Genomic DNA, 27036 nt, shown 5'->3' on the forward strand with positions numbered 1-27036 from the left:
GACTAGCTACCCATTCTCAATGTACACGTTTCAGGGAGCTCAAATATTTTAAGTCAATAACGGCGCCGGCCACATCCTTACGGTCATATAAGAAGAAGGGTTGATTATCAACTCTCGTTGCTACTAGAGATCGAGTATACCTGCATCTCCACGATTGTCTTGGAATAGGATATCGTTTTAGTTACATTCACTTCGGTAAGTGATGCGATCTATGGGATGGGAAATAACACTAATTCGCTGTCTCGCCACGAGAAAAATGTTAAACCATGCATGCCCGGTGGCATATGAGGAGGAGAATCGTTTTGGACGACAGAACGGACGCACAGTACTCTGTACTTACTTGCCCGATAGCTACTGCAAACAATTGAAGATCGCACTAGTCTCGACCGTAGCAAAGCGCAATACATGCGCATGAGCCACCGAACAAAAAATAGATATTTTATTATTTTCCCGACGACTGAAACACGCACTGCACTTACTTGCGCGATGGCTACTGCAAACTCGCTTACTGGAGAAGCACGATTGGACAAGGAACAAACTTTTACTTTCTGATTTATTTACTCACCCGCACAAAGCAGAATAAAATTACGGTGACCGGCCGATCGTTTTGCCTTCCGCACAAAGCAAAACTAAATTTCGACGACCGGCCGATCCGCTAACTGGAGAAACACGACTGGACAAGGATCAAACTTTCAATTTCTCTTCAATTAAGAGCATAAACGGGAACCTTCCTACAAACGAGCGTGAGGGGATCCAAAGGTGACGGCAGCACTACGAAGAGCACCTGAATGGCGATATGGCAGACAACGGTGGCGGTATGGTAATGAACTTAGGAGGACGCGCGCAGGACATCTTACTTACGGCTCCGAATCTCCAGGAGATCGGCCGGCTGAAAAACAACAAAGCCCCTGGAGTTGACCATCTACAAAAAGGGCGATAAGCTGGATTGTAGCAACTACCGCGCAATCACATTGCTGAACGTCGCCTACAAGTTACTCCCCCAAATTTTATGCCGCCAACTTACACCAATTGCAAGAGAGTTCGTGGGGAAGTACCAGGCGGGATTTATGGGTGAACGCTCTACCAAAGACCAGGTGTTCGCCGTACGTCAGGTATTGCAGAAATGCCGCGAATACAACGTGCCCAACTGCCCACACATCATCTATTTATCGACTTCAAAGCCGTATATGATACAATCGATCGGGACCAGCTATGGCAGCTAATGCACGAAAACGGATTTCCGGATAAACTGATACGGTTGATAAAGGCGACGATGGATCGGGTGATGTGCGTAGTTCGAGTTTTCAGGGTCCTTCTCGAATTCCTTCGAAACGCGCAGAGGGTTACGGCAAGGTGATGGCCTTTCGTGTCTGCTATTCAATATCGCTTTGGAGGGAGTAATACGAAGGGCAGGGACTGGCACGAGTGGTAGGATTTTCACGAAGTCCGTCCAGTTATATCCACGTAACTTTGAGAGGATGGAGGAAGCCTACATCAAACTGTAAAGCAAAGCTAAACGGATTGGACTATAGTCATCAACACGTCGAAGTCGAAGTACATTATAGGAAGAGGCTCAGGGGAGGACAACGTAAGCCACCCACCGCGAGTTTGTATTGGTGGTGACGAAATCGAGGTGGTTGAAGAATTCGTGTACTTGGGCCAGTGTCACCAGTGAGACCGCCGATAACGATACCAGCAGAGAAATTCGGAGACGCATCATGACAGGAAATCGTACATACTTTGGATTCCGCAAAACGCTCCGATCGAATAGAGTTCGCCACCGTACCAAACTGACTTTCTACAAAATGCTTATTAGACCGGTAGTTCTCTAAGGACACGAAACCTGGACGATGCTCGTGGAGGACCAACGCGCACTGGGAGTTTTCGAACGAAAGTGCTGCGTACCATCTATGGTGGGGTGCAGATGGCGGACGGTACGTGGATTAGGCGAATGAACCACGAGTTGCATCAGCTAATGAGAGAACCATCCATCGTTCACACCGCGAAAATCGGAAGACTGTGGTGGTCCGGGCACGTAACCAGAATGTCGGACAGTAAATCCGGTGAAAATGGTTCTCGACAACGATCCGACGGGAACAAGAAGGCGAGGTGCACAGCGGGCAAGGTGGATCGACCGGGTGTCCTACGAAAGGCTGAAACACATAAGGCTGAACACTCATAAGGCTGAAATCCCGAAAGGCTGAAAGTCTCAAAAGGCTGAAAGTATTAGAAGGCTGAAATATATCGAAAGGATGAAATTGATGGAATGAAATGAATTCCAACCATACGATATGTTGTACCAACTATGTTGAGTAGTTGGATAATGAATAATGAATAAAGAATAAAGACAAAAGAATAAAGAATAAAGAATAAATAAGAAATAGGAGAAAGAAGAATGGAAAGGAAGAAAGATGAAAGATTGAAGAAAGAACATAGAAGAAGAAAGAGGGAAAAAGTAAGATAAAGATGGAAGAAGGAATAATGATGAAGCAAGAAGAAACAAGGAAGAAGAAAAAAGGAGGAAGAAAATGGAAGAAGAGAGAGAGAGAAGACGGAAGAAGAAAGAAGGAAAAAGGATGAAAGATTGGAGAAAAGAATAAAGAAGAATGATAAAGTAAGATTAAGATGGAAGAATGAAGAAGGATGAAAGAAGAAGGAGCAAGAATGAAGAAGATAAAAGAAAAAAAAGGAAAAAAAGGGAAAAGGAAGGAAAATTAAGGAAGAAAACAGAACGAAAGAAGAAAAAAAGATGAAAAACAAGGGACAAGGAAGAAGGAAAAAAGAAAGAAGAAGAAGAAAGGACAGAAAGAAATAAAAGGAAAAAAGGTTGAAAGAAGTAAGTACGAAGAAAGAAGAAGGTAGAATGAACAAAGAATAGACAAAAGGAATAAGGAAGAATGAATTTGGAAAAGGAAGAAGGTAGAGGAAAGCAGACAGAAAGGAGGAAAAACAAGGTAATGAAAAAGAAAGAAAGAAGAAAAGAAAAACACGGAAAAGGAAGAAGGAAGAAATAAGAAAAGCAAAAAGGAATGAATGAAGAAGGAAAAAAGAAGAACAAAGAAAAATGGAGGAAGAAGAAACCATAAAAAGAAGAAACAAGAAGGAACAAGGATGGCAGAAGAAGGAAGAAGGAAATAGGAACAAGAAAGGAGGAATTAATAAGGAAGTACTAAGGTAGAATGGTAGCAAGGTAAGGTAGAATGAAGAAGCAAGAAAGAAACAGAAAGAAGGAACTAGAAGGGTTTAAGAAGAAAGAAGGAAAAAACATGAAAACAAATGGAATAAAAAAGTAGAAAAAAGAAAAAGGAAGTAGGAAGAAAGAAGGGAGAATAAAGAAGCAAAAAGAAGGGAGAAAAGAGAAGAAAAAGAATCTTCTTCTTCTTCTTCTTATCTTATCTATTGGCAAGAATCAAAAACCAAATATGTACAAGAACCAAGAACAAAAAAGTCTTGTTCCTTTCTATGTTACCTCAGCATAGACTAAAAAATAAGAATTCCGTATAAAAATTGAAAGCCAACAAGAAGTTGCAAGAAGGTTGCGGATCATTTTGGTTTGTGCTCCTATTAACGTCAAATGTGAATTCTTCCACTAAAATTGGTTTCAGACGAATTTTCAGCCTTTTCGAGTTTCAGCCTTTTGTTATTTCAGCCTTATGTGAGATTTTTACTTTTCAGCCTTTCGTGTTCAGCCTTATGAGTTTTCAGCCTTATGTGATTCAGCCTTTCGTGTAAGACCCGGATCGACCAGATGAAGGACTATTTGCGGACCCTCCGCAGACTGCGTGGTTGGCGAATGGCGACGTACAGCCATGGACCAAGCTTAATGGAGAAGAGTTTTGTGTACGGCACAGACCACTCCGGCCTTAGTATGATAATAAATAAATAAATCATCTTGCCACAGGTGGTAATCTTGCCCCGTCCTTTCCTATTCTACACGTTCAATATTGAAGTACTATTCAAGTTTTCATGATTTGATTGAAAAGAAAACCCGCATTTTGTTGATAAAAGAATATTTTTAACCTTAAACGTAAGTTGAATTTCGGATACATACAAACAAATGTTTAGTTATAAAATTTTTCAATAAATTTTTATTGTTCACATCTGATTCAGTTTCATCGCTTGTTATCCAATCGTCATCTTCTGTTTTCATAATTATCGTTATCATTTTCTTTTTTTCATCTGCAAATCGTCATCGTCATCCTTCTCACCGTGATTATATAGTTTAGTGTCCATTCTTAATTGTAATTATCAACATTTACAATTAAAATATCATAAAAGATTACTATTGATGCATTTTTTTATTCATCTGTTGTAGTTGTCAGCACAATTACCTTTGTCTCACTTGCCAACGTGTCGAATATAGTTTATAATTTGTTTGTGTCTGTTTTGTGATTTGCTTTAATACATACATGCTTTGTCACTGTGGTAAAGATCTACCTGCACAAATAAGTGAGCATAAAGTTTCATATTATTCTGTTCAACATTTGTTCCACGTGTATAAAGTTGCGTACATCTGAGATATGGGATAAATATCTATTTCGAAGGGTTGCTAGCGCTCTTGCGCTTGTGTGGATTTTGAAGAAACTTTATCCTATGAATAATGTGGGATTCAGACGATTTCGTTTATTCAAAGTTTAAATATCCATGTAAACATTTAGAACAACGTTTCAAAATTTCCAATTACACCTTGAAGCAATCCGGGAACGGATGGTGCAAAAAGGAAACAAATTTCAACACATTAGAAATCAATTAACGCGTGTCTTTGTGTGATCGGGATGTGCATAGTTTAACGAGATGAATAAATTAGAACAGGATAGGTTAACGTAAAAAGGGATGCAAAAGGTGATGACACGAATAATTATCAGTATAACATACATAAGAATGCGTGGCGGGGTCAGCGCACGTTACAAATGGGAACAAAATGGGTGATCTACACCACTGCCTGGTGGAGAACAAATTCATGCACGAATGAATACAGCAGCTTACTCGCTAACTAGAGTGCGCGAACATATTTGTTTCAGTCTAAGTGCCTAATATTATTAAATGTAATAAACTAATCGAAGCTCTTTTCCTACTATCAAAAAATTGTTACCTATGAACTGAGACGGGTGCCGAAAAGGTGGCAACGTAAAGTCAATACGCCTATGAAGATCAAATACGACGGGACGATTTCTTTTAATGTCTGTCACCATGTGTCACATCTCTCGAGAGGTCTGTATTGTAACTTTTAGGTTTCGTCATAATTTTCTCGACAATTTTAATATATGAAAATATATTTTGTGTATTATTCGTTTGTTTAAACACTTTGCTCTTTCGCGACAATTATTTTACTCAAATGAGTTGTCTTCTTTGTATCTGTTTTCTATTCTTTACATTAAAAATTTTCATTGTTCAATTTTTTATCTCTTGGCTCAATGTCCAATGTGAGAAAGTATTTACAATTGAGTGTGATTTTCACCGTTTTACCATTTCATCAGAAGAATAGGTTAGGAGAATTGAAAAAGGATTACTCAAAATGCTGAGAAGAAATGCGCATTTTTGTCTTGGGTACAGAATGTACAATGGAATTGTATAACATCATCACTGCATGTCGCTAAAGTCCCTTATGCCGAAATTACAAATGTCTACAAGAAAAGCAAATAAAAATATGGTCGTATAATTGTATGCGCATTCAAATGAGTTTATAGAACTATTTTTGCGAAGGTGTAAACCCGACAAATCCGAATTTCACATTTCAAAACAGATTTTAATTTTTATTTAGCCATAGTTAAGAGATGTGCGGTTTACCCTAATGCCAGTTCTTTGATCGTCGTTTCCCTCAACGCATGGGCGTACATGGTAGAGTGAGGAAACCGATAAGTTGTGTACATTGACATTGTGTAATGGAAAGACATCACTCCTACAGTAAAAGAAGGCTGTTAAAAGGTCTCTCTCTCTCGATTCTCAAACTAACTCAAATTAAACCTAAAAGTGGCAGCTGAAATTTAAAATAACTGATTCGTAGTGATCGTTGCTGCAGGCACGGTTGTTCTACATTTTCTATTTATCACTGTTAAGTTTGATTTGAGTTTAATTCATGAATTGAGACAGATAAATCAAGGTTCTTATCATCTAATTTTTTGACAATTCTCATCTTACTTTCAACCTCAAATCTATTCACCCATTCAGCACGTCACTCCACTATATATATTCTACTCTCCATTACCTTCCGTCCACTCTACTCCGGTCACCCATCTTCACTTCATGCACTGGTGTGGCTGGTTCGCATTCAATAAACTATGCTCTTCATTCCTCTCTTATTGTTTATTCCATTCATTCTAAACTATATTTAACATTACACTTTTCCCCACTTTCCCCAACAGTCTCCATTCCATTTCTCGTCCCCACTCTGGTCCAGTGTTGAGAAATATCATTTCGGTGTCATGGAACTCATTTGCCAAATACTTTTTGTAAACGATAGTTTCAATTAAGAATTCTGATAAACGCTTCAGTATCTGAAATCGACGGCGAGAGTGCCAAATTAGTGTCAAATGACATTAATGTCATGACATTTCGTGGCATTTTTGTAATTTCGCTCTCATGTCCCAGAAAGTTATTAACAAACTAGTCTCATGACACCGAAATGGCATTTCTCAACACTGCACTGGTCTCCATCTACAACATTCTACTTCAGACTGTGTTATCATCGTTATTTTGTATCCTCATTCTTTCGGGAAAATAGGGGCTAATTGCGGGTAATTTACATTCAGGGAAACGAACATTCAAGTAAAAGACATTCTGGTTAAAGAAGCACAATCTGTAATAATACCGCTTGTATACAACCTGCTATCTGAGGATATAATCACTTTCGTATCTGCAGTACTAGAACCTAACGACAAAATACTCAATTACTATGATTAATTAAAACGAACACATTAGTCGATTTCCCGTTGTTTGTGTCACTACTTTCTTCTATACGTTTGTGTGTGTGTGGATGGGTATGTGAATATTTACTTACCCGAAGTAAAACTGTTCCTGTTCGCGTCTTCCTAAATAATTTATAGCAACCGAACTCTAGCGTTGTAATGGGTCTTGTTATCTTAAACTTATTGATTGTTTCCGATTCGTTTTAGTGTAAATTGCTAAGCTTACGTTCTCTGTTTTACTCGGTAAACAGTAGGAATGAATAATTATTGAGTAGAACAAGTGATGCTTTTACATTTAGGCCGATCCTATCAGCTCAACACTTCTTCGATGGATTCTGGATGCAAGTGTGTGTGTTGTGTGTATGTGTGTACGTGCATGTGTTTTCGTAGCTGAACGGAAGTATATATTTGGCTTCTTAATTCGGAGAATGTTTTCGTGTCAGTATAAAACATAGTTGCCTAAATGTAGTAGTAATAGTAGTTAATAGTAGTACTAGAGAATGGTCCTGGTCTAACGTTTGTGTTCAACTAATTCGCATAACGCGGACATAACCTAACGGGGCACAACCTAATCATCATTCATACGCCATACTTCTGCGCATAGGTCTATTGGGCAAAGCGACATGAGATAATTGCAGTACTAGATCTGTCAAAGGGGGAACGAAGACATTCAAATAAATAGCAATACCTGACGTTTCTGCGACGGCGGCTGCGGCTTTCGATGGCGTCCTTTGACGCCAGCAGCCGGTGAAATAGCGATAGCAGTTGTAGCATCAGCAGCAGTAGTTGTAGTAGTAGATGTCGAAGCAACAGTAGTAATAGAAACAGCAGCGTTTGTGGTACTAGAAGCAATAGTATCAACGGCGGCGTGGGCTACACGTTTTGCGCTTTCATTTGCCATTTATCAGTACGGTGCCGCCTCTTTGTATTCACTGGGGTCCATGGTGAAGAAGTCTTCCAGCTTCCACTGCAGGGTTTCGAAAGTAGGCCGTCGCATCGGGTCCTTGTTCCAGCACTCGAGCATAATCTCATACAGGGCTACGTTGCAGTTCGGAGGCTGTGGCATTCTGTAGCCATGCTCAACCTGGTTCAGCACTTCGGCGTTTGTCATACCTAAAATATAATTTCAAATCAATAAATCGTTCACGGCACGCATAAAATTATTGATCAGCCATACCTGGATACGGTATTCTACCATAAGTTACCAACTCTGTCAACAGGATACCGAAACTCCATACATCTGACTTGATCGAGAATTTGCTGTAGTTGGCTGCCTCAGGTGCTGTCCATTTGATCGGGAACCGCGCTCCCACTCGGGCTTCATATTCGTCTTCTTTGATTAATCTGTTTGGAAGTAAAACATATTTTTGATCAATTCAATATTCGCATGGTCGTGCCTTTTCAAAATTATGTTGCGAGAGCTATCCTAGCCACGTTGTCACTCATTCCTCAGTTTTTTCATTTCATTCAAAAAGCGTTACGAGACTGCAACGATGTGCAACTTACCTTGCTAGGCCGAAATCGGCGATCTTGACGATGTTGTTATCCCCGACGAGCACGTTGCGGGCGGCCAAATCTCGGTGAATGTAGTTTTGCGACTCGAGGTATGCCATACCGGCGGCAATCTGGGCGGCCATGTCGATCAGCTGTGGAAGCTTCAAATTCCGTCCTTTGCCTGGAAAAGTGTTATCAGTTATTTTACTTTACTGTAATATTCAATTAAATTTTGTTTCTCGAAAGATACTGACCTTGCAGGAACTCCAGCAAAGAGCCATGCTTCATCAGTTCTGTAATAATGTAGATGGGTTCCTCGAGGGTGCATACTGCGTACAGCTGGATCAGCTTGTTGTGTCGGAGTTTCTTCATGATCTGTGCTTCGGCGAGGAAATCTTTCGGGTCCATGGTGCCTGAAGAAATAATCAATGGGAAGTTATGAAAAATCACTCTTTTTTTAAGTCTATCAATTTATAACATGTTCTCTAGTTTTCTAAATCTTCATTCAATCTTCATTATTCAATTGTCCGATTTCGATTTCTAACTTAGTCCAATGCTTGAATGCTTGAGAGACCCATAGCAATTTTATTGTAAAATGGTCGATCCAGAGCCTGCAACATGTAAGTGAACATCAACACGAAGAAACGTAATTGCTTCGACCAAACGTTCTTCTGTGTATGATTAAGCTTGATCGATGTGTAGTACTATATAGACTAAAATATAGAATTATTTCAACAATATATGTAGGTATATAATTTACGATATTAGCTTATATATTGTAGCCAAATTACGTGTTTTAGAAGTTCAACATACTTTAAACTTTAAACGTTCAGAACATACGGCTACAAGCAAAACTCCAATGCATCTAATATAACTGGAATTATTTGGAAAAGTTGAAAAGCAGGCCAATTTTCAGTTGGATTCTAGAGTAAAGTGACCAGACGTCCCGGATTTTGCGGGACAGTCTTCAGACAGGATTCAGACTACATGTCCCGCATTGCCAGGCGTCCCGGAAAACGTCCCGCATTCCATGATGAATATGTAAAGTCTGGAGAATGTATGCAAAAAGGATGTCTAGAAAATCTAGATCCAAATAATCAAAAGAAAGAGGGTGCTTCTTTTTTTGAATAATCTAGAAAATTTCTTTAAGTATTATAAAGAATATAGGCATTCTGAAGGATCAATAAAAGTTGAGTTTAGTCTGAAGGACAGGGTGACCACTTTAGTCGACAAAATAAATTCCTGGGGTTTTTTTTTCACGGTTTTCCCGGTAGGCTTTTCAAAATATTCCCGGAAATTTATAAAAGTGCCTGAGAAGGTTTCGATTATGTAAAACAAACAAAAGGAATAGTTTCTTGGTATATAACATGTACAACATTATATTCAATTATTAATTCAGATATTTGATAATAAGCATTGAATTCTAACATTCTAACAGGCTCATGACCCGCTGTAATTTTTTTAAAGTTCTAACTGCTGGTTAGTCCGAAAGGTTTTGAGATATTGATTGCACTCTAGAAGCTATGTGGCAGGAAAATAATTAAAAGTGCACATATCGATGGTTTCGTGCAATACTGGCACAACTCAAAATACTTCATTTTTTACATTTTGATTGCAAAGCACAGAAAACTTCATACTGTTTGACAAAGACTCAGGTCGATATTTACAATGCATCAAAATTTGACGATTTTTCGAAAAAAATGTATACCTCGAATTTATTGATTTTTTAAAGTTTTTATATTGAAACACATAAAAGTAATCCTGATGTACCGTGCTGTGCCCTTATTCCGTTCACCTAAGACAATGCGCTATGTCTAAAAGCTCTAAAAAATAGCCGTTTAGTATTTTGAATCTGCAATTTCGCTACATAGTGTCATTTTCTATATACAATTGAAAATAAAATATGTTGCGATGCATTCATAGACTTAGGCACCACTAGTGAAAACAAAATTGACCAATTTTGTGGTCCTAATTCCAATCACCTGAAATGACATTGTTCCTAATTCCGTTCATTCGTGTTCCTAATTCCAAACACCAGAAAAACATTGATTTCTTGGAGATGCTAATACCAGGCATAATTTTTCTCACAAATCCATGTTTTCATTTATTATTATATTGCAAATAAGAAAGTTAAAAATGTATTTTCCTTCCGAATGTAAAATATAATGAATGATATTTCCTTAGTAAGCTCAGTTGACTGTTTTTTCGTTTGTTTCACTTACCATTCGAGATATATTCAACATGAACATTGATGCTAGCTGCCCAGTTGCATTAGGTACCACAGAAAAGGACAGATACAATTCCTTATCGGAGTTTTACACCTTATCCTCAACGCAATTTTGACTAGAGTCTGGATACTAGGCCTTTAATTCTGACCTGAACCTTCCAAAACAATGTCTCTGTTTGTTTGGAATTGTTCGTACCACAGTTTCGTTCAAATTGAATATTCTTTAAAGTTTCGGTTCTTTAAAGTACCGGATAACCCTGCTTCTACGAAGTATACACGGATTTCGGTAAAACATAACTTTATTTGTAGCTCAGAGAGGGCAGTGTTTTTTTTATAGAAATTCGCCAAGAAATTTCCGGATAAAGCTTTTAGACAAGAACGCCGCAATTGTGGATTGTGCTGTTTAAAACTGTCCGTATTCTCCAGAAACCCTTTCTTAACATTGTCCAGCACTAACTATTTAAATCATCATTAAATCATTAACTGAAAAAACTGTATTTTCCCGGCACGAGTTAAAAAAGGTCCCATTATTTTTTCGAGTAGATTCGTTAACGGAATTCCTTTTGGTCTGCCTGCTTGCGGGATAGAATTTCAAATGCTCACCATTAATATGGCTTCATGTACGATGTACCTTTTCTTGCTCATAGATTTATATATTCTCAAACACGGAATTTTTGGAATCCATCCTCCAAACCCAATGAACGGAATAAGGAACGAGTAGATTTAGATGTACCCTTATTCCGGTCAAGATATTTTTCACTTTTCAGCAAAAAAACACAGGCAACAATTTGGTAATACGCTATAATGTTACCTGTTTTGTCTTGTTATGCTGCTGTGTTTGAAATCCAGGGCAAATTTTCACTTAACAATGCTTAAATATTATGACAGACGTTCTTAGCAAGTGGGTTAATAAAAACAGTTAAATTTTCACTATTAATCGCTAAAAATGACGCTGGTTTTCATTTCATTTCATGCATACATATCCATAGAAAAGTACGACAATATTTTTCTATTGTTTTTAGACAAAAACTCTTTATTATTTATCATTTTGTCTTGCGTGAACGGAATTAGGCGCTGATTGGAATAAGGGCACAGCACGGTATCAAAACATGCAAAAATATCCATAGAATTCAAAATATTTACAAAAACATGAAAGATTTTTTTCTATTGAGTTTTTTTTACGTTGTTCCTGAACACTTTCAGATTTCGAGTTGTGCCTGTATTGCACGAAACCGTTGATACAGGGAAAAAATATTTAAAAGATTACAAAATGGTTCATTGATGAGCCATTAAAAAAAATACCTAAATAATGTTCATATTTCTAATGTTTTCTCTAAGTTCCTTCTAACAATCTAACAGTCTTTTGCTGTAAACGGCAAGCTAAGACTTTATTTTCAGTAAATCTATCTTCTAAAAAGGGTCCTCCACTGTTCTGTACTCGGTAAATCTTTTATTTTTGCAGTACCTTTGGTAAATCTTTCGTAGGCGTACCTTCTTAACTGAAAAAAGATTATGAAATAAAGGTAGGCAGGTTGAAAAGTTTAGTGAGTCCTCCTTTAGTGTGGTACCTGGAAATCTGCGTAAATTGCAGGAAGCTCCCAAGGAGTTCCAAAAATTCGAATAGAAAATATGGAAGCAGTCTGGAATCTTCGTAATTTTATCAGAATATTTATTGTAAAAGCAGTAAGGATTGTTGATAAAATTAAAGAAAATTATTTAAAGCTCGTAAGACAACGGACCAGATCGTTACTGTACGGCAAATCCTTCAAAAATGCCGTGAATACCAGGTCCCAACGCACCATCTGTTCGTTGATTTCAAGGCGGCATACGACAGTATAGACCGCGTAGAGCTATGGAAAATTATGGACGAGAACAGCTTCCCTGGGAAGCTTACCAGACTGATCAAAGCAACGGTGGATGGTGTGCAAAACTGTGTGAAGATTTCGGGCGAACACTCCAGTTCGTTCGAATCGCGCCGGGGACTAAGACAAGGTGATGGACTTTCGTGCCTGTTGTTCAACATTGCGCTAGAAGGTATCATGCGCAGAGCCGGGTGTAACAGCCGTGGTACGATGTTCAACAGATCTAGTCAATTTATTTGTTTTGCGGATGACATGAACATTGTCGGCCGAACATTTGCAAAGGTGGCAGAACTGTACACCCGCCTGAAACGCGAAGCAACAAAAGTTGGACTGGTGGTGAATGCGTCAAAGACAAAGTACATGCTTGTGGGCGGAACCGAGCGCGACAGGGCCCGCCTGGGAAGCAGTGTTACGATAGACGGGGATACCTTCGAGGTGGTCGAGGAATTCGTCTACCTCGGATCCTTGCTAACGGCTGACAACAACGTTAGTCGTGAAATACGAAGGCGCATCATCTGTGGAAGTCGGGCCTACTACGGGCTCCAGAAGAAACTGCGGTCGAAAAAGATTCGCCACCGCACCAAATGTGTCATGTACAAGACGTTAATAAGACCGGTTGTCCTCTACGGACATGAAACATGGACAATGCTCGAGGAGGACTTGCAAGCACTCGGAGTATTCGAGAGACGGGTGCTTAGGACCATCTTTGGCGGTGTGCAAGAAGACGGTGTGTGGCGGCGAAGAATGAACCATGAAACCAACTCTACGGCGAACCCAGTATCCAGAAGGTAGCTAAAGCCGGAAGGGTGCGATGGGCAGGACATGTTGCAAGAATGCCGGACAACAACCCTGCAAAGATGGTGTTCGCTTCCTGCTCCGGCAGGTACGAGACGGCGTGGAGCGCAGCGAGCGAGATGGGCAGACCAGGTGCAGAACGACTTGGTGAGCGTGGGGCGTATCCGAGGATGGAGAGATGCGGCCTTGAACCGTGCATTGTGGCGTCAAATTGTTGATTCAGTGTTATCTGTTTAGATGTTAACTAAATAAATGAAATGAAGACTTTTTTTGAACAAACACTTGAAAATAAGCAGGTATTTGAGAAAAAAGCGATAAAACTTTATTAAATATCAATTGAAGACCTAGCAAAAAATAAGTCATTATCAAAATCCAAAGAGGCTAAATATTGGTGAAAACTTATAAGAATGTACCTAATTAAAGGAATTCTGATAAAATTATATTACTAAAAATTTAATCAAATCAATATTCACTTATTCAAATCATTGCATTGTTTCGGGACTGATTAGCAAATCCATTCTGTAGAATGCAAACGTTTCCCCTTAAACTAATTCCTTTTTCTGATAGGGGAAAGCTTATTCTGTTGTATACATATCGTTATTTTCTCAGAAAATGCTCGCTTCAGAATGAAAATAATGAAGTGTATTTTCAGTGCGCATGCTCCTGCGGCTTTTGCGTGCATTCTTTGGACAGAATAATATGACATATTTAAAATTCAAATATCCCACAATTAGTTGCCCTTAACGAATTAAGAATATATAATCGTTTAGATGGTGTAAAATCAAAGAGCAGAACTTTTTGCACAAATGTAGGACAACATTGTTTGCATTCCAATATTCGTTTACAAAATAAGTTACGCCCAAATCGCAAATCAGTTCTGGTTTGTAGATGCTTTTCTCGAGTAATGCTCATAATTCATTTCAAATATACAGCCTCGAATTCAAGTGTTTTAAAATTATAATAAGATCTGCTATATTATAAAATTAAGATATACTTTTGGATTATAGGGGAACGGTTCGGCACTTCATAGCTCCCATTTCCATCCCATCAAAAACAAGGCAACGAAAAGGTATTTGATTTGTTATTTATTTTTGTGATTTTTTTTCAGCAGTGTTAGCAAAAAGCAGCATGTTAGCAAAAAGAAGCGGCAAGATTGGTGCTGTATTTCTCTGTTTGCGATGAGATGAATATATGTTCAGTGAGATGGAAAATGGAACAGTTCCCCTATATTTTATTTATTATAAATTTTATGTGAATTTGAAAAAAAAATCCCGGTGAGCTTATCAAATTCCCGGGGTTTTCCCGGTGATTTCAAATTCCCGGGTTTTTCCCGGTTTTCCCGTATTCCCGGGTGAGTGGCCGCCCTGGAAGGGTTATAACAATTTGAAGGGTCTAGCGAATATGAGAATAATATGCATGTGTACAATCTACAAACTCACAAATGTCTGAAGATACTTAAAAATATTAGACCATGACAATACTCGAGAATCTGAAAAAAGTGGAATACCGAAGACGTTCGCCATTCAACTGAAATGCTTTCAACTAAAACTGGATAGAAAAAATATATTAAGCTCGTTTAGTGGAATGTATTAAACCGTTTAAGACGAATTAAGTACTGTCCATTTAATTCCACCAGTTAATTTTCGTTATCTTTGCAGATACGTATTTCGACCACAACTGTGTGGTCGAGTCAAGTACAAGACACTGAAGACGACCACACAGTTGTGGTCGAAATACGTATCTGCAAAGATAACGAAAATTAACTGGTGGAATTAAATGGACAGTACTTAATTCGTCTTAGACGGTTTAAAACTGGATAGTTGCAACAGTTTTGCAGTTATATGATCACTAAACTTCAATAAAAGCTGCATTGCGCTGCATAATCAAATGCACTTTTATTGCATCTGACGTCTACCGACAACCGTTTAGCATCAAAAAATGTTTGAACTTTTTCGAACGGCATGTATAGGACTCTGCATAGTAAGAGCTTCATACAGCGCTTCGATGAGGTCGACGATTTTATTCGGAACTCTTTTGCGTCGTGACTAAATGGTCAACACATGATCTTTTGAGGCGAAAACCTGCCTGATGCCGTCGTGTCTATCTTCTCCTATATCCGATTCAGGATAACTTTGCACAAAATTTTGATCGGATCTTGGCAATTAGAAGGTGATGGTCAGAGGCGATACCAAGTTTGCATTATTTCCGGACATCAAAAGGCTCTGTCACTATTTTCTGGTGATGCAGATGTGTTCGTTTTGATTTTTAGTTTGTCCAGCACTGTATTGTAGGTTGACAGGAGAAAAATCCCTAATGGATACTGGAGTATCGAGTACAGTGGAGTAGGATACTTCAATCGGCGTAGGTTAAGGAGGAGCTGCACTCAGGAAAATCGACACATACTTTATGGCAAAAATCCATGTATGTATTTTGAAATATGCATATCATACGTCGGCACATACTTAATTGCATGCAAATTCACAAATGGATACTACGACCCACATGGACTCATGCAATGCATGTGGGCGCATGGATTATATGTGTCAAAAATATGGAATCCATTTCGCTATCCCCATTGTAAAAATCCATGTGTAAACTCATGAATATAATGCGGAGTTTTTTGTGAGTGTGTACTCCATCAAATATCAAGTAAAGTGTCCCGGATTAGCCCAACAATTATCTGGTCACTTTATTCTAGAGCCATCGAAGAAAAAATTGGTCCTAAATTAAAAAAAAAACTGTTGTCGAGTGGAGTAAAAGAGAAGAATGCAGCTAGTGCGGGATTGCTTCTACACCGCACGATACAAATTAATGCGGAATACACAAACCTCGTTTTCCCGGAGGAAAAGCACCAGCAGGAAGATCGAAACCATGAATAGACGGACAAAATGTACCACCCGAAAGTTCTAAGAGAAGTTGAACCGTTCACGTAAAGGCCACGTGCCACAACCTGTCATGTGTAAGGACATAAACGGGAACCTTCTGACGAACGAGCGTGAGGTAATCCAAAGGGGCGACAGCATTACGAAGAGCACCTCAAGGGCAATGTGCGAGACAACGATGACGGTATGGTAACGCACCTCGGAGCACGCGCAGGACATACGTTTTTCCAACTCCCGTTTTCCAGGAAATCCAAAAGGGGTTAAATTTTGTTTAAAAATATTTATAAGTTTATCACATAAGAAGACTACCCGGCTAAAAAACAACAAAGCCGCTGAGTTGACCAACTACTAGTAGAAGAGTTGTTTAAAAACGGTAGTACGCCAGATATTGCAGAATATCACAAAGATGGAGGAAGCCTACTAGGGGAACTGTTCCGTTTTCCATATCAATGTACATATATTCATCTCATCGCGAAACAAATAAATTCCGCACTGCTGAAAAAATCACAAAAATAATAAACAAACAAGATACTATTTCATTGCTTTGTTTTTCGTGAGACTAATATCGGAGCTATGAGATGAAGTGCAGGAGCAGTAACCCTATATTATAGAAAGAGGCTCAAGAGGAGATAACGGGATCCAATCATCACGAGTTTGTATCTGTGGTGACGAAATCGAGGTGGTTAAAGAATTCGCGGACCATCCGTAGACTGCGTGGTTAGCAACGTGCAGCCATGGAACAAGCTGAAAGGAGACGACATTTATATACTGCAATAGAAACTACGGCCTTAGACTGAGCAAAATAAAATTGAACAGAGGTACAGATTTAGTAATCATATCGAGAGAATATCGAGACTAATATTTGATTAACATAGGTACTGATGTACAATGGAAAGCCGAAAAAGAAAACTGGGGTGACTGAAAATGAGTAACTGTTTCAACATATTGTAATGCCTGTAAAATAGATAAAGCAAAGTACCGGTAAAAACAATGACTCAATCTCACCTTACAGACCCATTTGGTAGCCTAAATTTTGCATTATTTTGAGTTCTTACAACATCTAGAATGAAGCGACATATACCGAAAGCCTATGTCTAAGGTTTTGGTGATCCCCGTCCAGACCACTGCGAGTTGTTAAGCCCAACTAGGATGATGCGGGGTTCACAAGTGGGCTCTGCTAAACTTCTATAAAAGGCTGCCTATATACGCAAGCAGACTCGTGTACCACTCAAAGCTCACTAGTCTCAGTCTTGATGTAGGGTAGGACACGACGGCCCTCGGCCCTAAACAGGCGGTTTTCGTAAGCTCAATTTCGTAAGTAAAAAAAAAAAACGACCCGATACAATCGGCATCGACCCAGCATCGTTCATTTTGCAATATTTGGGAAACCGCAACTTCCACAGTCAGCTGGCTGCATGGTATTTGAGTGAAAGTCCCAAAAAAGGATGACCTGACGTAATGCGATAACTGGCAAGACCTTATGTTGCTGTGTACCAATTTCAAAGTTCAATGCAAAGCAATCCAAACCCGGATTCAGAAGAATATCGATGCGAACGCTTCGGGAGCAGCAAGCCGGATTCCGTGCCGGATAATATTGTAATGCTCCGAATCATTCTGGAGCAGTTCAACGAATACCAAGCGTCTTTTTAGATGGTTTTCATTGACTAAGAAAAGGCTTTCGACAGTGCGATTAATCGTGAAGCAAATCACGGAATGCTTTGGAAGCTTTTAACCATGGAACACCTTAACGATTACGAATTGGTCAATGACGTTACACTCCCAGGCCGACTGCGCACTGATATACAGAGTAAACTCAACGACCTTGCTGTTACAATTATACATTTATGGACAGTTCAGTCATCAACTTCAACAAAATCGAATCGTTGGATGTGAAAACGGCAACCCCTTTCAGTTTCACAGTAGCGCAATCAGTGGAGAAAATTGAAAGAAATTGAACAAAATTGTTGAGAAACATATTGATTGTGAGGATTTGGGAGGATGAGGTTCTACCAGAGGAGTGGATGAAAGATGTCGTGTATCCCATCAACAAAAAAAAACTACTGCCTTATGATCGGCTGAACGAACTGTTGCCATAGATCATAGAAGAACCCGTCACTTAAAAGAATATACACTAAGGTTTTTTTACGTCGCTTGTTACGTCGCCAAAGATGGTCCTAAGCACCCGTCTCTAAAATATACCGAGTGCTTGGAAGTCCTTCTCGAGCATGATATAAATTCCATCTCCGTAGACCGATTTTGTGAGCGTTTTGTACATGACACATATGATGCGAGTGTAAATCTTTCATAACCGCAGTTTATTTAGAGGACCGACTTTCACAGATGATGCGTCTCTGTATTTTATGACTTACATTATTATCAGTCGTTAGCAAGGATTCAAGTACAAATTTGTCTTGCTTCTTGTTTCAGGCGGGTGTACAGTTCTGCCACCTTTGCAAATGTTCGGCCGACATTGTCCACGAATGACCATCACCTTGTAGTCTCGAACGAACTGGAACGAAATCTTCACACAATTTTGCACACCATCCACCGTTGCTTTGATCAGTCTACGAAGCTGGCTTGATAACTTTCCACGAACTTATTCATTATTGGAATATTACTTTGAAAACAGCATAAGTTTGGTGATCATCCGGAAGTTCTCATACTCCAGCTTGTGGGCATATGACTCCTTTCTTCCATTTCTCTGACAGCTGTTCTGTTTACTAGATTCTGACTATCAGCTTGTGCAGACAAGTGGCCAGCTTTTCTAGACCCATATTGACGAGCTCAGCTCCGATAACATCCTTACCAGCTGCTTTATTGATCTTCAGCTGTTAGATGGCATCTGCAACTTCTTTCAAGTTTGGGCAAAATGCGTCCTTATCATCTTCAGTGCTTCCGGAGTGTAGGCTATGGACGTTGATTATGCTAAAGCAGAAGAACCGCCCGTTAATCATCAACCTGCACATGCTCTCATTGATCGGCCAGCACCCGATCACGCTGCTTCGAATATCGCTCATCTATATGGGGGCAAGAAGGCGTGGTGCGCTGAATGCAGACGGATTTTATGTACATACCACACTATGTGAACCACAAAGAGCATGTACCATATTTGAAACAGGCGAATAGATCTTTGGTTACGCGTGTTGATCTAAAGGCCTTACTTCAGGATTTTTTTGGATGACCAAGAATTTATGCTTTGAACACAATACATTCTATCCCAAGCAGCACGCCCAACATCTTTCAAATAGCTGTTTGCTCCTAATAAATTGCATCGAAGACACTGGCAATACATCGAGTCACATTAAAGCCACTTTCCAGTTTCGGAAACACACAATGTTTCACACCCGTTTAAAAGGCCGAACTATGAGGATCACTGGGTTAGCAACTCAAGAATCCTAAGAATCATCTGCTTATTCGAAAAAAGAAGTAAAAATCGAGAAAGCATATCAATTCTGAGTGTTTTAGAAGTTCAGGCCATTCGAAATATCCATGCTTCCGAGAAAAAAATTCGCTTTTGTAATGAAATTATAACCATTCGATACAAATTTGATGTCAAAAGATTAAAAATGGTAAGAGTTCATAAAAATATTTCAATTAATATAGTGGAACATATCTCACCAAAGTGCTATTTTTATCTCTTCGATAACGTTTTATTATTGCCTTCTTTACTGCGCAAAAAAAATCATCATCAATGCTAGGCTTTTTTTGGCATACGTAATTTTAAGAAGGATTCAAAATATACAACAATCTCATATACGCCAAACCTGTAATAAAAACGATGGTCATTTGTTAGGAAGGAATCCGTCAACTCGAATTTGTGTTTCTAGCTTCCAACATTCATAGTTTTTGTTATATTCTTGTAAAATATCACTTTATTCAGTCTTCAGGATAAAATACATACATGATCAATGTACAATGATGATAGAAACAAAATAAATCTCTCAAAAACAAAAAAATCCCAACAAAATAAAACAAAAACGTTAGCCCTAACTAGTCGTCATCAAACGATATCAACTCACCGGACTTGAGCGTCTTGATGGCCACCGGTGTTGTATTGTTCCACAGGCCTTCCCATACGTCGCCGAACTGGCCGGAACCAAGCTTGCGCACGAACTTGAGCGACGTCCGGTCGATTTCCCACTGATCTCTGGTGCGGTGCGACAGTCCATCGGTGACCGGTTTTTCAATCTGACGAGAAAATAACGAAAATCAAAATATTAGTATGTATAAGCGAACGATGTTTTGGCACGTCTCAATTGGTTAGGATGCGATTAGCAGTTTAATATCGGATTAAAATGAGGTATGCGACACGATTCTAATGGGTTCGGTACACAATAAGTGATGAATATTATTAACTGGTAGCGTCGGTAAGGACTAGAATTGAACTGAACAAATGCTGAACAATATATTTAACAAGTGCAGTATAGAAGCGCAGGCGGTGTGTGGTGGAAGGGTTAACGAACGGATATCGGACCGAGTCAAAACAAAGATCTACTTGGAATGCAAGCCGTGCACAAGGTTTCACGGCGAAGGCAAGGCAAAGAGGCACGCACGATGCGGGGATTTCCAATCACCGGAGAAGCGAAACAAAACTTTCTGGAAGTCTCAGGTTGTGACTGGTTTTTTTGCACATTTATTCTTTTATTTTTCAAATTCCATCGTTCGAAGACGTCACTGCGGGTTTCTGTCGACGTGATTGGATTTTTACTTATAACGGAAAGAAATGTCGGATGGAGCAGCATCATAAATGGCAGTATGGAAAGAGAATCTCCTGATTGACGTAGCTAAATAACCCTTGACGTAGGTACCCTAGCAGCACACATGTTCCATATAGGCTAGTGCAACTCATATGTGACTGGATTCAGTCACAATCAAGTTGCGGCAACCATTTTTGTCTGGCTTGTGCTGCTCGGGTATTTTTGATCCCAAGTGCAAGAAGAAGCAATATCATTTGATTGGATTTGCTTATTTTTCTATTTTTATTATTTAGTTTCCAAGCCTGTAACAGAGGCAGTACGAATACAATAGTGATAGAAAAAGAAAATATGCCATGTATTTTTCTTCATTCGTGTTCCTAATTGAGAGTTGACCTGTCTTCCAATTGAGTGTTTTTAAAAGTTTCCACGGCTTATAATTGAAGGTTTACTAGGGGGAAAGACGGCTTTGGCAGGTTTTGTTCTATTATTGGCAGGGGGGTTTTTGACGACCAAATTTTATGAAATTTGGCCACAATATTCTTTGATATGCAAAGAATGTTTAGGCCAAATTTGAGTCTAATCAGTCATAAAAAACACCCCTGTCAATAATAGAACAAAACCTGCCAAACCGGTCATTCCCCCTATGTATTTCACTGTAAAATGTATTTAATATCAAACACAATAGCTCAACGGCAGCAATATAGAATTTCCATATCCAGAATTAGAAACTTTCCATAAAAAATGGGAAATTGCTCGATAAATAGGTAGAAGCGATAAATAAATATGAAATTTTCCCAAATAATGTAAAATTTCCATTAATAATCAAGAAGTTTCCAAAAACAAAAATATACGGTAGCCGTACGCTTAGTGGAGGTAGCACCAATAGTGGAGGTAGTGGGGGTTAATGAGATTTTCAATAATTATACACTTTACGATGGTTTCAGTTGAGGCTTAGTGCTTTAAATATCCTGTTAAATTCAACTGGTTCTAAAACTTCGCTTGAAAAACAATCGAAAACTATGATTTTTCTTAATAAAATTGACTCCCATGCACATATAGTGGTGCAACTGTACCAATAGTGGCGAGTCTCATAAGAAATCCATGAAAAAAAAAATCCAAATCCAAATCCACCATGGGAACCAATTTTTTTACCACTGCTAAAGGAACAGTGTACACATTAGAGGTGCAAGCAATATTTGGTAGTTGTTGTTGTTAAATAACATCAATCTCATTTTTGCAAATGTATTAGTTTATCTATTGGCTAAGATATTAAAGCTGTAAATATCCAATAATTATCGATTTAAAAAAAATCTGCTGGATCTACTAATACCTCCACTATTAGCGCCGTGACACTATTTGGACTTTCAAAAGTCAAAATTTCAATTTAAAAGAAGAATAAATATAAAGAAATCAAAATTTTCCATTAAACAAAATACAAAATTTCTATAAATAAATCAATACATGCAATAAACAATTACAAAATAGATCTTTTTTCCACAAAAAAAAATCAACAAAAAATTAATACGCTTTCAAAGAAGGGGTCATCTATGGGAATATCTTCAGATTTATTGTTATTTTTATATTTTTCTAAAGAAATATTCTATTTTTTTATTGATTTTTTTTTGTTTTTAATTTGTTTTCAATTGGAAATTTAGATTTCTTTATGAAATATTCTTCTTTTTCGCAAATATTTCGCTAATATTTTTTTGTGACTTGGAAAATTCTTTTTCGTTTATGGAAATTTTGAATTAGAAAAATTTTATGATTATTTATTGCTCCTACCTTTATTTCTTCATGGGCAATTTTCTATTTTTTATGAAAAATTTATATTTTTTAGGAGGAGTTTTTATTTCATTCATAAAACAACTATGCCAAATCAAACATACGATCTCCGGGTAGGCAATTCTACATCATACTTTAAACAGTGGCGTCACACTAAAAACACAAAAGAAACTCTAGAACCAATTGAATACGGATCCTAGGGAGCGTCCACAAATTACGTTACGCTTAGAGGGGGAGCAGGGTTTTAAGCGAAGTGTGACGACTCATACAAAATTTTCAGATGTTTCATACAAAAAGTGTGACATAGGGGGGAAGGGGGGTTGAAAATACCCAATTTTTGCGTTACGTAATTAATGGATCTTCCCCTACAGTTAGATTAAAAAAAATATATATATAATTCGAAATATGTCAGTCGTGTCGGTAAACTAATAAATTTAGAGTAATCATCTGGGTGGAAGTCGATATGTGAAACTAGGAAGAAAGTCTTTATGACTGTAAATCATTTGTAATCTATAAACGAGAAACTTCGCTTCCACTACCATCCGATGTTAATCATTCATATTTTAGCACTACACTGAGCGAAACTAAAATAGCACCACCATGTTTTTTACTAATGTTTTCTTAGATTAACATATGACGGATGATTTCAGTTCAGAATGTAAGTAAATTCTGATTCGTAACTTTTCAGTACAGTACATTGATGTTAAGGCGGACCGTTTAGATTTAAACTGAAAAATTCATGCAAAAAGGTGCGAAATTAAAATAGCACCACTCCAGTTTTTCATCAATGTTTGATCATATTTTAGCAAAAACCATGTTAAAATTCATGATAAAGTTTCTTTTTAATGACAGTAGGAGTGGTTTTCTAGAATTACTTTAAAAATGTGTTGAACAGAATCATTTTTCCAAGAGTGTTCAGCTCGAAATGCTTCCAGCATTCACAAAAAAAAACATTTTTTTTTTTCATTTTTATGTTGACGAATCGTTTACCTTTTGTATAAAAGTAACAAGCAATAACAACACAAAGGTTCTTAAGGAATTAGGGCCTGGAGAACAGACTGAAATCTCTCAAAACTCTCTATCCAAGTATTTTGCGCTCGGTAATGGCAGCGTGAGGTTTCTACAATTTGACGTTCATGAGGTAGAAAACATTGGAGCTCATCTAGTTTGCAATGGATAATGAAAAATTTGAAGAACAACAAACGTTAACTACTTTGAAGGAAAACAAGCATTTTCAATTGGATTTGATTTTGGTTAAACGAATTTCATCCATATTTTCTCATTTTCAAGCATAAAACAGGCCAAACCAAGATGATGTAAGAACCTTGGACCAAACAAGAACCGCTTAATGAACGACTCCTGAATATTTTCCTCCAAATCTTTGGATGAGGCTCCAAGGCTCTTTTGTAGAACATCTGAAATATCTTTATGCAAGTGATATCTTCAAGCCCCAAAAACAGTTAATTCCCTTTATATGAATACGATTTTAGATAGAGGAACGATGATATATAGCTCTTCGGTATTTGACACAGGGAACCACTTCTCGATCCACTTTCGCAGTAAGGAATTATGTGCAAAGTTATGCAACGAATGGGGAATGTTTCAGAAGACTTTAGAGCCCATTGAACTAAACATTCATTGGAATCCCACACCACCTTATTCTATTCAAATGGATGTCTATTCTCACTTAATTCGAACAACCTCAAAATACTCTACTAATAGAATAAGTCTAACCTTTTTTACAAGAATACGTACCCAAAGATAGAATATTTTCTTGACATACCTAATGAAATACTCTTTAATTTACGATTTTACGATAATCACACCAATTTTCGAAGGAAATGATTAATATTGGTTGTATTCAAGGTTGTATCAGTTGCTCCTTCATGCAAGAAAATTAAAAGGCTACCATATTTACCGTGCGGGACCGAAATCCGTACAGCACCGAAATCCGTCCACCTCATGAGATATCAATAAATTAAAGAAGGTTAAAGGTAATTAATGTAGGAATAATTAATCTTATCATGTTCAGATACTTGACAGTAATCTTTTAGGGCATAGATTCGGAAAGAAGGCTTTGAAATTAAAACCACAAAAATCAAATACAAATCTCCACCCACCAAACGCGGAGTTTGTGCCGCCATTTTGATTTTGGGTAGAGCATAATTGCACCAAAAGTAACTGTGTTTTAATTGCTAATTGCAAATCATTACATAAGATAAGCGGAATACAAATCAAAGGGATCGCTTCTCAAGGTGCGAACTATTTACAATGGTAGTTTAGTCAATCAGACTGTTTTAATTTAAATATTTAGTTAAGAAATAGCTGTACGGATTTTGATCCTTTGATTCGAAATCCGTCCACGGTGGACGGATTTCGAGTCAGGAGTAGTTGATTTAATTAATTATTTTATCATGTTTGGCTTAGTTTTTCATGAGTAAATGTGAAACACTTCAAAAGAAGAAGCCTTCCTGCGCCTGTGTCAATGACAAACGTTTTATTTACATTCGATTCCTATTTTCTAATGTCTTTTTCATATACTAAGGTGCTTAAGTGTACGGATTTCGATGCCCCACGGTAATAGAGAAAACATATCTTGAGAAAATTATACAAAAGATGTCTTCAAAGCATTTTTGTTTGGCCTGTCGTATGTCTGAAAATAAGAAAATATGAAGACAGTTGATGCATTTATAAATATAAGAACAAATCCAAATGGAAATCGTTGTTTTTGCTCATGATAGTTCTAGACCAACAGTTCGATGGTTCGTCTACTTATTATATAGCTATATATGTGGATAAATAATCAGAAGGAATAAATTTTGGCTGTTACGCCCTTTTTAAATGTTGGTCTAGGTTTATTGGCAAATTTATATAATCCATTGCAAACTTGATGACCAATGTTTTCTACCTCTTGAATTGGCAGACTGGAGGGAACTCACGCCGCCATTACCGACCGGAAAATACTGGATATTTTCCCCTAAAAATCTTGTTTTAGTCAACTCAGAGTTGCCAGTCGCTACAATATCAAGCTGGTAAGTCAGTCATGGGCCCATGAATGACTCATCGTGGTTGGTTACGCTTTTTTTTTCTAGCATTTCGATGTGATCCTCCAACTTAACCCAAGTAACCAATAAGCCGTATATTCCGCCAAATCGACCATATAGTGCTGCTTTAATGCTTGTAAGTTTTTAAATAACCGTATAATGGCCCCATATGGCGGTTTGGCGTAATATAGTGCTAATGGTTTCGTGGGTATCCTCGTCGATACTCACACCGATAAAAATATATACTTGAAATTAAAACATCCAATAATTAAAACATCCAAACAATAATCATCATTACTTCATCACCAAGGTTTCGACTAATTTTGTCAACCAATTCTAGGTGCAAATTGCACAAATAGTATTGTGATAGTATTGAAATTTCTTCTAAAAATTTTGTCCTTGGGGAGGGGTGAGGGGTTTCTTATGTCCAAAACCGCTACGCCACTGATTGCAAAATATGTACCGTTAAATATGATCAATAAAAATCATATCATTCCTGCTATTTTCCCATGAACGTATGACAAATGATCCATAAAACTACAAATTTACGCAATTTTTATCGTGATGATGATATTAATTTCTGTAATACGATCCATAATTTTGTTCAAATGATCCATAATTATTCTAATATGATCCATAACGCTTGGAAAGAAGGCCAATAAACCTATATTAATTGTGCCACGTTTTTTCAAAAATCTATGGATCCTATGCCCAAATTCATGGATCATTTCACCAAAGTTATGGATCATCTAAACAAAATTATGGATCATCATCACGGTAAAAAATGCGCAAATTTCTTAAAAGACATTGTCCCAAGATCAAAAATATATCCGATGCGAAGATAGTTCTGGAAGGGCTTAGAACTTCTTTATGTAGGTGTTTTTTAATGTTCAACACCGTGAAGCCCAAGGTGTTTCTTAAGTGGTTTTTTCTGCCAGGACGACTCTTACACTCTAGTGTTCGAAAATGCGGGAGAGGTGACGACCACCTTAACATGAGCACTGGGGCAATGCGTAAAGGCATTCCATCTTATAAAAAAAACCTTTCCTGGGTGAACGTTAGACAAAATAACAGCGTTTTCAATTAATATTCTTCTGTGATTTCCCTCTGCAAACCTTAAAAAATCATTAAAATTTGTCGCTGGCATACAATATCTTTCGATTCTATTCTTCATTGCTCCTTAATTCCCGCTTAGTTCGTGCTGGTTCACCGATGAAGAAAATTCAAACTAGAATTTTACGGGGATGAAATCTCATTCCTCATACGTTCAATTAAAAAAACAATTTTTGACAAAGGGATACGCTTGGATAAACAAACAGCAGCCCACTCACTTAATATCTGGACGCAC

The 27036-nt window shown here is 38.0% G+C and overlaps 1 protein-coding gene across 2 annotated transcripts in view; it reads right to left on the minus strand.

The window, feature by feature from the left end:
- Positions 1-4060: 4060 nt before the first annotated feature.
- The window catches only part of LOC134209358 (uncharacterized), a 279344-nt gene continuing 256368 nt past the window's right edge, over positions 4061-27036 (minus strand). For both annotated transcript variants that reach the window (XM_062685344.1, XM_062685345.1), the window contains exons 5-9: positions 20185-20353; positions 8654-8812; positions 8412-8580; positions 8083-8249; positions 4061-8018 (exon numbers count right to left, since the gene is read on the minus strand). In XM_062685344.1, the coding sequence (XP_062541328.1) occupies positions 7810-8018; positions 8083-8249; positions 8412-8580; positions 8654-8812; positions 20185-20353 (873 nt within the window). In that variant the 3' untranslated portion in view covers positions 4061-7809. The remainder of the gene's footprint in view (positions 8019-8082; positions 8250-8411; positions 8581-8653; positions 8813-20184; positions 20354-27036) is intronic.

This window comes from Armigeres subalbatus, chromosome 2 (assembly GCF_024139115.2).
Source record: "Armigeres subalbatus isolate Guangzhou_Male chromosome 2, GZ_Asu_2, whole genome shotgun sequence".
In the NCBI taxonomy this organism is placed as follows: Eukaryota; Metazoa; Arthropoda; class Insecta; order Diptera; family Culicidae; genus Armigeres; species Armigeres subalbatus.